This window comes from Camelus dromedarius, chromosome 5, assembly GCF_036321535.1.
Source record: "Camelus dromedarius isolate mCamDro1 chromosome 5, mCamDro1.pat, whole genome shotgun sequence".
NCBI classification, from domain to species: domain Eukaryota; kingdom Metazoa; phylum Chordata; class Mammalia; order Artiodactyla; family Camelidae; genus Camelus; species Camelus dromedarius.
Genome location: NC_087440.1, coordinates 3963365 through 3974810, shown reverse-complemented (window position 1 = coordinate 3974810; position 11446 = coordinate 3963365). Strand labels below are relative to the sequence as shown.

Genomic DNA, 11446 nt, shown 5'->3' with positions numbered 1-11446 from the left:
ACAGCAGCGTCTGTCCTTGGGCTACAGAGCATCAGCCTCCCGGTGCCGGGGAAGCCCTCATGCAGCCTCGTTTTCTCCAAATCCCAGCTGCCTCCGGGCCCAGGCAGGCCGGGGCATCAGCAGTGCGCGGGAGCTGGAATCTGACCCCTGGCGTCGCGCCTGGTCTCCATGGCAGCGGCGGATTTGTTACCCGGGCCTCCGCCCAGCTTGGCGGACTTTCGACTTGAAGCCGGGAGGAAAGGGAACGAGAGGGCAGTTCTGGGAGCGGTGAGCCGGCGGGTGGCAGCCGGAGGCCTCGAGATGGTGCGTGAGGGTCTGTGTGCCCTGGCCGGGCTGCCCGGGGCTTAGGAGGTGGAGGGGAAGCGGGGTGGGATGGGGTGGGGCTTTCGTGGGGTCCCTCCCTAACTGCCTTCTTCTCTCTGCTGCAGGCCAAGTTTTTTTCCCAGGACCAAATTAATGGTAGGTTGGGTTTCCACTTTCATTAGCAACTCACAGCAAAATGTGAGGCTCATTAGGCAATTTGCTCTGATCACTTTTTGTTGCCAGGAAAGGAGGAGGCTGGTGGGGGAGCTGGGCCCACCCACGGGCAAGGGGGGTCGGGGCCGCAGGGGAGGCGGCTGCCTGGGGCAGGTGGCGGCAGGACTTAGAGGTAAGACGGGTCACTAGGACACTTCTCAATGTGACTTAGAAAAAGGGAGTGTTAGGAGCGAGCCTCACTAGGTTTTCCTCCAGAACCTGTTAGCTGGAAGGGGAGACGGGATGGACAGATAGATGCTGCCAGCTGCCAGTGAAGGGCCCAGCCAGAGAAGGGGGCTTTGTAGCCCGCTGAGAAAGAGCAAAGGGCCCAGGTCTTCACTAGTGGGCAGGAGGCTTTCACTCTCTGGGCCTCAGGCCCCCCATCTGTCAAGCGGAGGGGTCAGCTCCAGTGGTCTCTGAGTTCCCCTCTGCCCTGACACCAAGCCTAGTTTTGGTGTTTGGAGCACTTTCTTCCCCGAGTGCCCTGACCTGCCGGCCCCCAGCAGGCTTCAGTTTCCCACGGAGCATGGCTGTTTCCACAAAGGCCAAGCAGAAAGAATTGGGTTACACAGAACTCATGGCCCAGGCCTGGCAGGTGAGGCTCGGCCAAATTCAGGTAGGGTCCTGCAGGCCCTGGAGGTGAACGGAGGGTTACCTGGGCAGGGATTCCAGAGTTCTGGGTACCAGAAGCTTGGTGCAGAAGGGATTGTAGGTGGGTGGGTAGGTTGTAGGCTCCATGATACCCTCACTCCCAAAAGGGGTTCCAGAGCAGGGACTTTGCAAATGCAAGGCTCAGGGCACGGGCCTCTCTTGCCCAGCTCTCAAGGCAAGACTTGATGGGTCTCGGGACTGGAGTCCCGCTGTCAGCCTTAGCATCCCCCCACCAACACCTGGTTCTGAGGCACACTGACCCTCCCTCTGGGGCCTCAGAATCGTCTAGAAGGGAAGAAGGTAAGCTTCCTCTTGTATCCCAGTGTCTGACACAAAGTGGCCACAAATGTTGAATGAATGAGTGAAAAGACTGGACGGGGTGGCCTGATGGAATGGGAAGACCAGGGACCACCTTGGAGGCAGTGGACCTTGGGTCCAGTCACTTCTAAGCCTCAGTTTTCTCATCTGTGAAGTGGGATAATGACACTACCTCACCAGGCTGCTGTGAGGGAGAGACAGAGGGTAATGCGAGTCATGCACCTGACACTAGGCCTGGTGCAGCCCGGGAGGCACCCAGATGTTCTCTGGGGTCATCTAGCTCCAGCCAGGTAGTGCAGTTTAAGAAATTTTCTGACCTGGTTGTTAAAATCAGCCATTATTAAATAACGGAAGATCATAGAACCCCTCCATCTCTACCAAAAAAAAAAAATTAAGATAGCTGTACTGCAATCAATAGTGCTGAAGATGTGAGAGAGATTTCAGTTTAATGAATGTAATTTGCACAAGGGTGAGCGATAGTTTAATAGAAGATCACTCATCAGACTTAATGACAATACAGTCATTGGGAAAAGTTGCATTCACTGGCATGCAACCTCGCTTGTCGTGGGTAAATCGAAACTAGGTTGGCAGTGGCTGTAAAAGCTGGCAAAACTCACTTGTTTTTTTGTTTTTTATTGAGTTATAGTCAGTTTACAATGTATCAATTTCTGGTGTACAGCACAATTTTTCAGTCATACATGAATATATTCATTTTCATATTTTTCACCGTGAGCTACTACGAGATCTTGAATTTATTTCCCTGTACTATACAGTATAAACTTGTTTATCCTATATATACCTGCAAAACTCACTTGTGATAATCAGTTGGCTAGATGGAATTTACAATCAAGAGTATTGCATATTTTATTTGTAAATTGTGCGCTACACATCCTTAAGGTTATAAAATTTATAGCAAACTCTATACATACGTCATCAGAACCGGTTGTTACCTTCGCCAACACGCAACTGGTGTGTTATCCTAGGCCCTGGGGAAATTCTTTCTGGCCTCAGGGCATTTGTATTTTCAAAGGGAAAAAACCTGAAGGAGATTTTTTAATCCAATTTCTTTAACCCGATTCATTCTTTCATTCAGCAACTGTGAGCCTTTTCTTGGTGGCAGCCTAGTTCCAGGCATTCAAAATACAGCAATCGAGGGGGAAGGGTATAGCTCAGCACCCAGGAGGTCCCGGGTTCAATCCCTGGTACCACCTCCAAGCGGAAATCAATGAAGAATCGAGATGGAGGGGTATGTCTCAGTCGTACAGTTCATGCTTGGTATGCAGGAAGTCCGGGGTTCAATCCCCAGTGCCTCCATTAAGGGGAAGAAGTGGGAAAAAAATACACAGCAGTGACCACAGCAGCCCAATAGAAGGCAGGCGGTGGTCGTCGGGGAGCTGGGGAGGGGGCAGAAGAGCCCCGTTGTTTCCAGCACGGGACTCCCAGTTCAGATCTGGCCTCCCAGGTCATTAAAGGCAGGAAGACAGAACACACTTTATGTACATTTCATGTAACTGTTAGGAGATGGGCCCCTGTCTGACCTGGCCCTGCTGATACCAGGGACCGCGGGTCTCCATGGTGCAGGGCAGGTGGCGGGGGCAGTTTGCCCATCTGTAGAGCCTGGCCCATTCCAGGCCCCAAGAATGTGACGACCGCCTTCAGGCCCCGGCCAGATGGGGACAACTCTGATAGCAGGACGTCTCAGGAAGGCAGCGAGCCTTCTATCTGCAGCCCCTTGTGCAGAGGCAAACTCAGACCGAAGACAAGGTGGGGTGGCCAAGAGAGGGCCCGAAGAGGGGCATGGTGGCGGGGGAGACCTGGGTCGGAGCCCTGCCTACAGGGCCGTCCCCTCTGTCCCTAACCTCTCTGTCACTGGGCCCTCTGGGAGGGAATTAAGGTTTTGCGGGAACCAGAGGTGGGGTTAGGTCAGGCTCTGGCCCTGCGTGGCCTGGGCCACTCCAGCCCCTGCCCCCGGGTCCTGTGGTGGTCTGCCCCTCCAGCAGCCCAGGCTCTGGAAAGTTCTGAGAGGGTGGGAAGTTCCCTTTCAACCTCTCCATAGGAACAAAAGCAGCTAATTGTCCCTAAACCCCCACTGGCTGGCCTGTCTTTTATTAGCAACCTCCCTGAAATCCTGGGTTAGCAGAAGAGGCCTTAATTAGGGAACATGAAAGGGCCCCAGGCCTGGGCCAGGGGGGCGGGGGAGGGGGGCTCCCTTCTGCTGGCTCGCCTGCTCTGCTGCCCCCCTGGTGGCTGCTGCCTGGCAGTGGGGATCCCAGGGGATCCCAGGCCTTGCTGCTCTGAGCTTCCTGGCCCCATCTGCAGGATGGGAACCACCAAGGTCCCAGATCACAGGGTCGTGGTGACGGCCTGGGGGTAAAGTGTTCCTCAGCATGAGCTGCTGCTGTTGCTTTTGTCGTTATCAGCTAAGGAGCCACTTAAGGTCCAGGCTTCTAAGGAACTAGCTGGGTGACCTGAGACATGGGAAGGAGCAAGGTGCTGAGAAGGCCACCCCAGGGCCCTGCGTTTTCCCAGGTGGCGCCACCCCATGGGACTCTGGGATTGGAGCTTTTGACCAGTTCTGGCGAGAACCCCACTCTCACCCTCTAGTCAGAACCTCTGTGAGGGGCTGGCCTCACTGAGCCTCCAGGGCTGGGGGCTGTGGATCTGGAGATCTTCCCTCGGGCAGCCGCCTCACCTCCTGCAGGGGAGAGCAGCAAGCAGGATCTCGCCACAGCCTGGGGTGGGGGGGGCTTCCCAGCAGTGAGTGCCTCTTGAGGAACAGGACCAGGGTCTGTGTCGGGGGGCAGCTGGAGAGCGCAGCCTGGAGGCCAGAGGCTGGAGCAGGGGACTCAGAAGCACCCACCGTTGTGATAACTGTCACCACGTGGGAGTGCCTGCCTCTGCCAGGCCTTCCCAGAGGGGATTGCTGGCCCTCCCAGTAACCCAGAGGCATTATTGTCCCTGGTTCCCCACGTCAGCTGTCTTGGCCAAGGTCCCCTGGGAGTCTGGGTGGCCCTGCTGTGGGCCCCCGGTCTCCCTGTGCTGGCCCTGGAGAGTGAGAGAGCTTGTCTATGGTTTTAGGCAGCTGTGAGAGGGAAGGAGGCAGAAGGGAAGTCAGGAGAGGGAGGAGTTAAGGTTTGACAGATAAAATACAGGACTCGGCTCAATGTGAATTTCAGATAGACGACCAATACCTTTATACTTACATCCCCTGCAAAATTTGGGACTTAGACTAAGCATGTTTTCATTTGTTTACCTGAAATTCAGTTTACCTTAGCAGCCCCTGTATTTTCCCTGCCTGCATCTGGCCACTCTGGGAAGCCGGGGGTGGGGTGAGGGGAGTGGAGGGAGAGGGGAGAGAGGGCGTGGGGGGGGGGGTGGATGGTGGAGGAGAGCTCCTGACCCTCCCTGCTGGGCTCCGGCAGAGTACAAGGAATGCTTCTCCCTGTACGACAAGCAGCAGCGGGGGAAGATAAAAGCCACTGACCTCCTGATGGTGATGAGGTGCCTGGGGGCCAGCCCGACGCCCGGGGAGGTGCAGAGGCACCTGCAGACGCACGGGATAGGTGAGTGAGCCGGGAGGGAGGAGTCTGGGCTGGGGGGTGGGCCCTGAGTCCTGCGGCTGTGGTCCTGGGGAGGGGCCCGGCGGGTGGGGGTGTGAACAGCTCAGAAGTTTGAGGGGCAGGTGGTGGCTGTGGACCACGTGGGCTTCCTTGAGTCCTCACAGCAACTGGTGACACCCCACCTCTGAGGATGGAGGGCTCTAAGCATTCCAACGAGGTGATCACAGACCTGTGGTCCAGACAGTGCTGACGGTGACCACAGTGTCGTTCTGATAGAACAGTGTCTCGTTGCTGAGTATCTGTCGTGTGCTTAGCTCAACAACTCGATGAAGGAGGCTGTATCCTAGCCTGTCTCACAGATAAAGATCAAAGTCCAGGGCCCAGGAGGCAACCTGGCTGAGTGTTGAAGCCAGTGGTGGAATCAGGCTTGGAACCCAATTCTTCGCATTTCCAACACCAACCTCCTAAAAACTGGGCAAAACTAGGAGGAAAAAAATGGAGGAAGACCCACCCAAGACGTTAGCAAGCGGCTCTGGTAATGGAGTTATGGGTGATTTTCATTCCCTTTATTTATTGTTTCCTGTATTTTTGACAGTGGGAACATACAGGACTTCTACAACCAGAAACAAGTTTTATTTTGTATAAAGAAAAAGAGGGAGGGGTGGCAGAGGCCGGGACAGCTGTTGGCATCGGTAGCTGGACACTCAGGGAGGAAAGAGGAAGGGGTGGCTTGGAAAGAACACTTGCTCAGGAGCCCGCCTGGGCCTCGGTCTCCTCATCTCTCACATGGGGAACCACCCCCTGCTGGGGTCGTCCTGAGGTCGCACTGAGGGCTCCTGCTGCAGCGCCCGGAGCCCGTCCTGGGGCAGGCCAGGCTGCGCCACCTCGAGCCCGGTGCTAAGGGTCCCTGTTTCCACTTCCGACGGGGTGGTGGTTTCCTTTGGTTTTTGTCTCCTCCAAACAGGAAGTGGTGGTCGGGGCAGTTCCAGTTTCCTGCCACTGCAGCCCAGCTAGAGCCAGGGCTGGGGTCCCCAGGCCCGCTTGGAAGAGGGGCGTGGGCAGGCTGCAGTGAGGGGAAAGGCAGGTGCGCAGCCCAGGTGGGACAGAGGCTGAGGCCACAGGTGCGGGTCACCTGTCCATCTTTGTGGATGTGCCGCGGTGGCTGTCGAGAAGGGGTGGACACGATGGTGCACTTCCTTCCAGTGCAGGCAGGAGAGGAGCATCCAGAAGGGAGCAGAGGAGATGGTGCTTCATCCTGGTCCTGCCACTGCTTTGAGGTGACTCCACGCTGTAAGCTTCTGTCTCCTTAGTGAGCAAAATGAGAACCGTAGTCACTAAGCATTGTTGGGAGGATTCAGTGAGGCACATCCATGGTGGGAGCTTAGCAGGGCAGACTGCATCCGCTTCCCCATGACCACTACCACCATCACGGCTCTTTCTGAGTTAGGTCGCCCCCGAGCTGGCCATGCAGGCTGGGGCCGGAGACCAGCTGGCTTCCCCACGAGGATGCTTTCCTCCTTGCTTACTCCGCTACTTTGGGGGTTTCCTAGACAGAAATGGAGAGCTGGATTTCTCTACTTTCCTGACCATGATGCACATGCAAATAAAACAAGAGGATCCAAAGAAGGAGATTCTTTTGGCCATGTTGATGGCGGACAAGGAGAAGAAAGGCTACATCATGGCGTCTGAGCTGCGGTCAAAACTCACGAAACTAGGAGAGAAGCTGACCCACAAGGAAGGTAATGGCCTCATTCGTTCCCTCTCTCCCAGCAGTGGGAAAGGATTAGGGAGTTAGGGGAAGGGCACCAAAACCCAATCCTTGCCACCCGTGGTGCATAGGCGCTGCATTTGATGGATGCCCAGAAGGTTGTGACTAGGTGTTGAGTTTGAACTCTGGAGTAGAGCCTGGGGCAGAACGCGGGGGCCTGGGGGGTGACAGGGGAGAGGTTGGCCCAGGGTGTAGGGAAGGCCCCGGGGAACTGGCTAGGATTAACTTGGGCATCACCCCATGTTGAGCTTTCACTGTGGCCCTTCATTTGGTGCCCCCCGCCTTCTGATGAAAGAAACAGGTGCCATGAGTGGCTGGTGAGTAGCAGGGCTGGGAGCCAAATGCAGGTCTGTGACATTACCCCTGCCCCCCTCAGGCTCTCTCAATCAACACAGCTGTTGCCTGAAGCTGCTACTGTTGCCAAGAATTTCTAAATTGAGATGCTACTATTCCCTTGTCACGATTCAGCCAGCACTGAGAAGGGGGTGTGTGTGCGGTGGCCTTTGCCTCACGCCGTCCATGCTTTCCTGCCCCAGAGCAGGACCAGGGGCCTGGGGCTTCTGGGAAAGCCCGATGTATGTGATAAGGGTGACCTTGCTGCTGGGGCCTTTGCTGGCGTCCCCCAGCCTGCCTGCCTGCCTGCCTGGCGGGGCCCGGGGCCCGGCCACGGCAGCCATCCTGGGTTGCTGCCAGCGTCCACAGCCACCAACCCCAGAAGCTGAGATTCTAGTTAGGCCACTGGCTTCGCCTGTGATTGGGGCAGGAGGGGCCGGGCTTGGACACACTGGATGGAGGAAAAAGGCTTCAATAATGATGGGCCTTTATTTAGCTTTTGGTTAAATCACAACAAACCAACGGAGGATTTGTAAGGGTGCAGTTTGAATGAGACTTGAATCCTGGCTCCCCTTCCTTCTGGGGGACCTCAGATGAGTTTCTAAACCTCTCTCACCCTCCTCAGTTTCCTTGTTGGGAAACGAGGTTACAATAGACAACCCCTCAGGTCCTTTCTTCCAAGAACTAACATTCTATAAAGCAGTCTGCTGAGATTTTATCTGCAGTCACAAAGGCACAGCGCAAAGCATGTAAAAATAGTGCTACCGAAGGCAGATGGCGCGTCCCTCGCTTTTTCAGGCTGGCAGCTCTCATGATCTTGCCTTTCATTGCGGCTGCTTTACTGTGCACAGGGAACCGCGGCTCTCCTTCCCTCCCAGGCTCTGAGGACACTGCTTGGCCTTTTAGGTACCGGGTAGGGTGTTAGCAGAGAGGGCCAGCAGGGGCCTTAATTCTTAGGGTTTAATGATCTGTCTGCAGCGCTACTGCAGCCCCCAAATTAGAACACGCCTCTCATTTGTTGATGGAGTAGGAGAAACATTTCAAGGAAACTGGCGACGTGTTCCAGCCAAGCAGGGCGACCGATGTCCCTGCCTCTTGCTGTGGAAGACAGGAAAGGTGATACTAGAAGAAAAACTCCCTTACCCTGGGTGGCTGAAGGAAAAGCTTGTTTTATTACGGAAGCATCCTGGGAGCAGCTGGAGACGGCTGCAGGGAGGCCTCCCGCCCGAGGCCTGGGCCAGGCCGACTCCGGGACCCCAGTTCCTCACGGGCTTGCAGGGAGCCGCCGAGTTCCCCAGGAAGCAGCGTCGGACTGTAGCTGCCCCTCTTCTGGGCAGCTGGGGGCCACGTGTTTGGCACCGGAGCTGGTGTTGGGCCCTGTCCCCTGGGACAGGTTTAACCAACTGGTTGACGGGTAGAAGCTTCTGCATGAAACAAGATAAATTACAGTCTCAATGTTCTAAAAATACTCACAGTACTATCAGCTTAGGCACAGAGCACAGTAATTACGTTTTGGAGGAGGACGGCGAGGCAGGAAGTCACAGGACCCTTCCTGACTGCGCAGCGTTAGGTCGGGGCCGTCGTGGGCTGGGGAAGTTGACGTGGGGCAGGGAGACAGTTTTATAAGAGGGTGAGAATGGTTCTGAGAGGCCACCGCAGAGAAGTGTAAGCTGAAATGGCTCTTGTCAAAGCCTGGGACAAGCTAGTATTTTATCCTAGGAATCCAGAACCAGAAGAAGCAAGTAAGTGTTTTTTTTGTTTTTTGTTTTTTTGAGCAATGTCAGAGAACAATGGCAGTTTTGTAGGCTTTGAGCTTCAGGCACAGTTCAGTTTATTTTCTTATCCTATCCTCACCCTCCAAACACACTTTAAAAAAAAGATGATGGTGGCAGGTACCACTTGTCACCAGGTCCCCTCTTGGGGTGGGGGGTGTCGATTTGGAAGGACAGGCAGGCCAAAGTCTGGGCTCGGGGGGCCCAGGATGGAGCTGCAGTGGGCATCTGGTCTGCAGGGGCTGAAGGAAGGTAAAATTCATGCCAAAGTTTTCTGGAAATATTGGCACAGGGGTCAGGTATTTTCTGAAGAAGGGGAAAATAAAAGGGAAAAAAAAAAAAAAAGGCAAAAAGTGGCCTCAGGGTCTGACTCCTTACCAGTATGCCTCCCTACCCTGGCCCCTGCCAAAAAAAACAAAAACAAACAAACAAAAAAAACTTGATTAAGCCAAAATTGAATCCGTGGTCTCCAAGAGGCAGGGGGTGGATTGTCCTGTTCTGTTCACTGGTTTACCTCCCAGTCTACGAGAACAGTCAATTGGATGCTCAGGGAAGACCTCTGGGGAGCCCCAGCCCCCAAGAACTGGATGTCCTAGAACGTAACACTGGAGCCAAACTGAAAAATTCATGTGATTTATTGCAGTGGACGATCTTTTCAGAGAAGCAGGTATCGAACCAAACGGCAAAGTGAAGTATGATGAATTTATCCACAAGATCACCATTCCTGTGCAGGACTACTGACTAAGGAGGAGGCCAGAGAGCCTCCCCTGGGCCTGAAAACTCAGACTGATGAATTTTTAACAAGGAAAGTGTTCCTGTCATGCTAAGGGGATGGCAAACACAGCAAGATGACGTCCCTGACTACACAGAGGGTGACTTAACAAGGAAAATGAATGATTTCAGTTATGGTATTCATGCGTCTTTAATAAAATATTTTTATTGATTTTAATAACTACCATTAGTGGAGCCCTTGACAGCATGGAAAGAGCCTATGGTTTGAAGTTGGGCCAGGGTTCCAGTCCTGACTCTGCCACCTCCCAGCCGTGTGGCTTTGGGGACATCGTTTCATCTTTAAAGCCTTAGGATCCTCACTGAAGTTGGATTCCTACTTCTTACTGCATGGAGCCTGTTGAGGATGGGTCTGAGATGATCTGAACATGCCTCTGCAAACTGTAAAGTCCTGTGCAACCCTGAGTTGCCATGATAGTGCTTCTCCTAAAAAAAAAAAAAGGGCAGTTTACCAAAAGACACTAATCTGCATCTGGGTGCTGGAACCATCTTCCACATTTCCAAGATAAAGCCAGTGCTAGCTGAGAAATAGCAACAGGCAGAGAGCTCAAACTATGGCAACATTTCCTGCAGCACCACAGGGCCACTTAGAAATCCTTATTCCCAAGGCACAGCGGTGGAGTTCAGGATGTTCACTTACAAGCAGGACAAGGTGAAAGCACTCAGGTTAAAACAAAGCCTCGGCTTAACCCTGGCGAGAGTGACCCACCTTTACGCCCCTCACCAGAGGAACCCAGGTGTGACGAGTTCCACTCCCGAAGCCTAGCAGAGCTTGAGAAGACCCGTGATGCGTCTGTCAGAGTTTCGCGCTCTCCCCTGGCCGGTTATCAGGGAGGTTTATGGGACTAGGTAAGTGGGCCAAATTGATCGTGGCTTTAAGCCATTTCCCCAGGACTAACAGACAGTAAATAAGGGGATGGAAGAGGCCATGGCCGTGACTCAGCAAGAGATCAGGACACAGGAGGGGTACTGGTCTGGCCGGGAGCTTTTCCAGCTCAAGTGGCTTTTAAGTTAGTTATGTAGCCAGGAGGTGCCAGGCTGGTGCTGCCTGTGCGCTCATCAAATTTGTGGCCACACTGCTGGCGTCAGCACAGCCCTAAAAAGGGCTAGAGGCACACACTGGCATGTTGAGGGGGGAGCAGGGTAGAGCTCTAAGTGCAGGGATTTTCATCCTTATATGTATCAAAATTGGGCTCTCAGGGCTGTGGCTTTGTCTAATGGCGCCTCAGTGGCTAAAGCAAAGGAAAACAAATTAAGAGGGAGGTGTGTCTTTTGGGTGGTTTACACAGGACACTGAGCTAAGGGCCAGGCACAAGGGAAACTGCAGGGGACAAGACAGTCTTGGTACAACTATCCCCTGATGCTCTGTGACTTTAGACCAAACAGAGGTCCTGAGAAAGGAGAGCGGCTCTCATTTCCCCAACAGTGTAGCCGCCTGTGGGAGTGGGGAGGAACCCCTCAGAGCTGCAGGGGGGAGTTTTGTGGGGAGCAGGCAGTCAGTGGACAATTAAACACCAAGTAGGTAACTCTGTCTAGCTGGGAACCCCAGGTTCACACGGTGCGGGGGGCAGATCTACGTTCTATGGGGTCTGGGGGTTCTCTGATTCAGCAGCCTGCTTTAGGAATATTACAGTAGAAACACAGGAGTCCTCGGGCTGCTCCCGGGAGCCTGGATGAGGCCAGAGCAAGTGAGGGGCCCCGGTCGGTGCTTTAACTTCATTACCTTCAGGGTAAATCCA

The 11446-nt window shown here is 54.2% G+C and overlaps 1 protein-coding gene across 1 annotated transcript; it reads left to right on the top strand.

Moving 5' to 3' along the window:
• Window positions 1-27: 27 nt before the first annotated feature.
• CALML4 (calmodulin like 4) lies at window positions 28-9870 on the top strand. Its single transcript, XM_031452910.2, has 5 exons — window positions 28-303; window positions 429-459; window positions 4908-5048; window positions 6596-6784; window positions 9562-9870. Exons 1-5 carry the CDS (start codon window positions 169-171, stop codon window positions 9657-9659), a joined length of 594 nt encoding a protein of 197 aa, XP_031308770.1. The 5' UTR covers window positions 28-168; the 3' UTR covers window positions 9660-9870.
• The last annotated feature ends 1576 nt before the right edge of the window (window positions 9871-11446 follow it).

What these genes read in the sequence shown, in the direction of transcription:
- CALML4 (XM_031452910.2), top strand. Translation starts at nt 169, where the DNA reads ATGGCAGCGGCGGATTTGTTACCCGGGCCTCCGCCCAGCTTGGCGGAC. An exon ending in CAGCCGGAGGCCTCGAGATG is followed by an intron (nt 304 to 428) that starts GTGCGTGAGGGT and finishes TCTCTGCTGCAG; the next exon opens with GCCAAGTTTTTTTCCCAGGA. An exon ending in CCTGCAGACGCACGGGATAG is followed by an intron (nt 5,049 to 6,595) that starts GTGAGTGAGCCG and finishes GGGGTTTCCTAG; the next exon opens with ACAGAAATGGAGAGCTGGAT.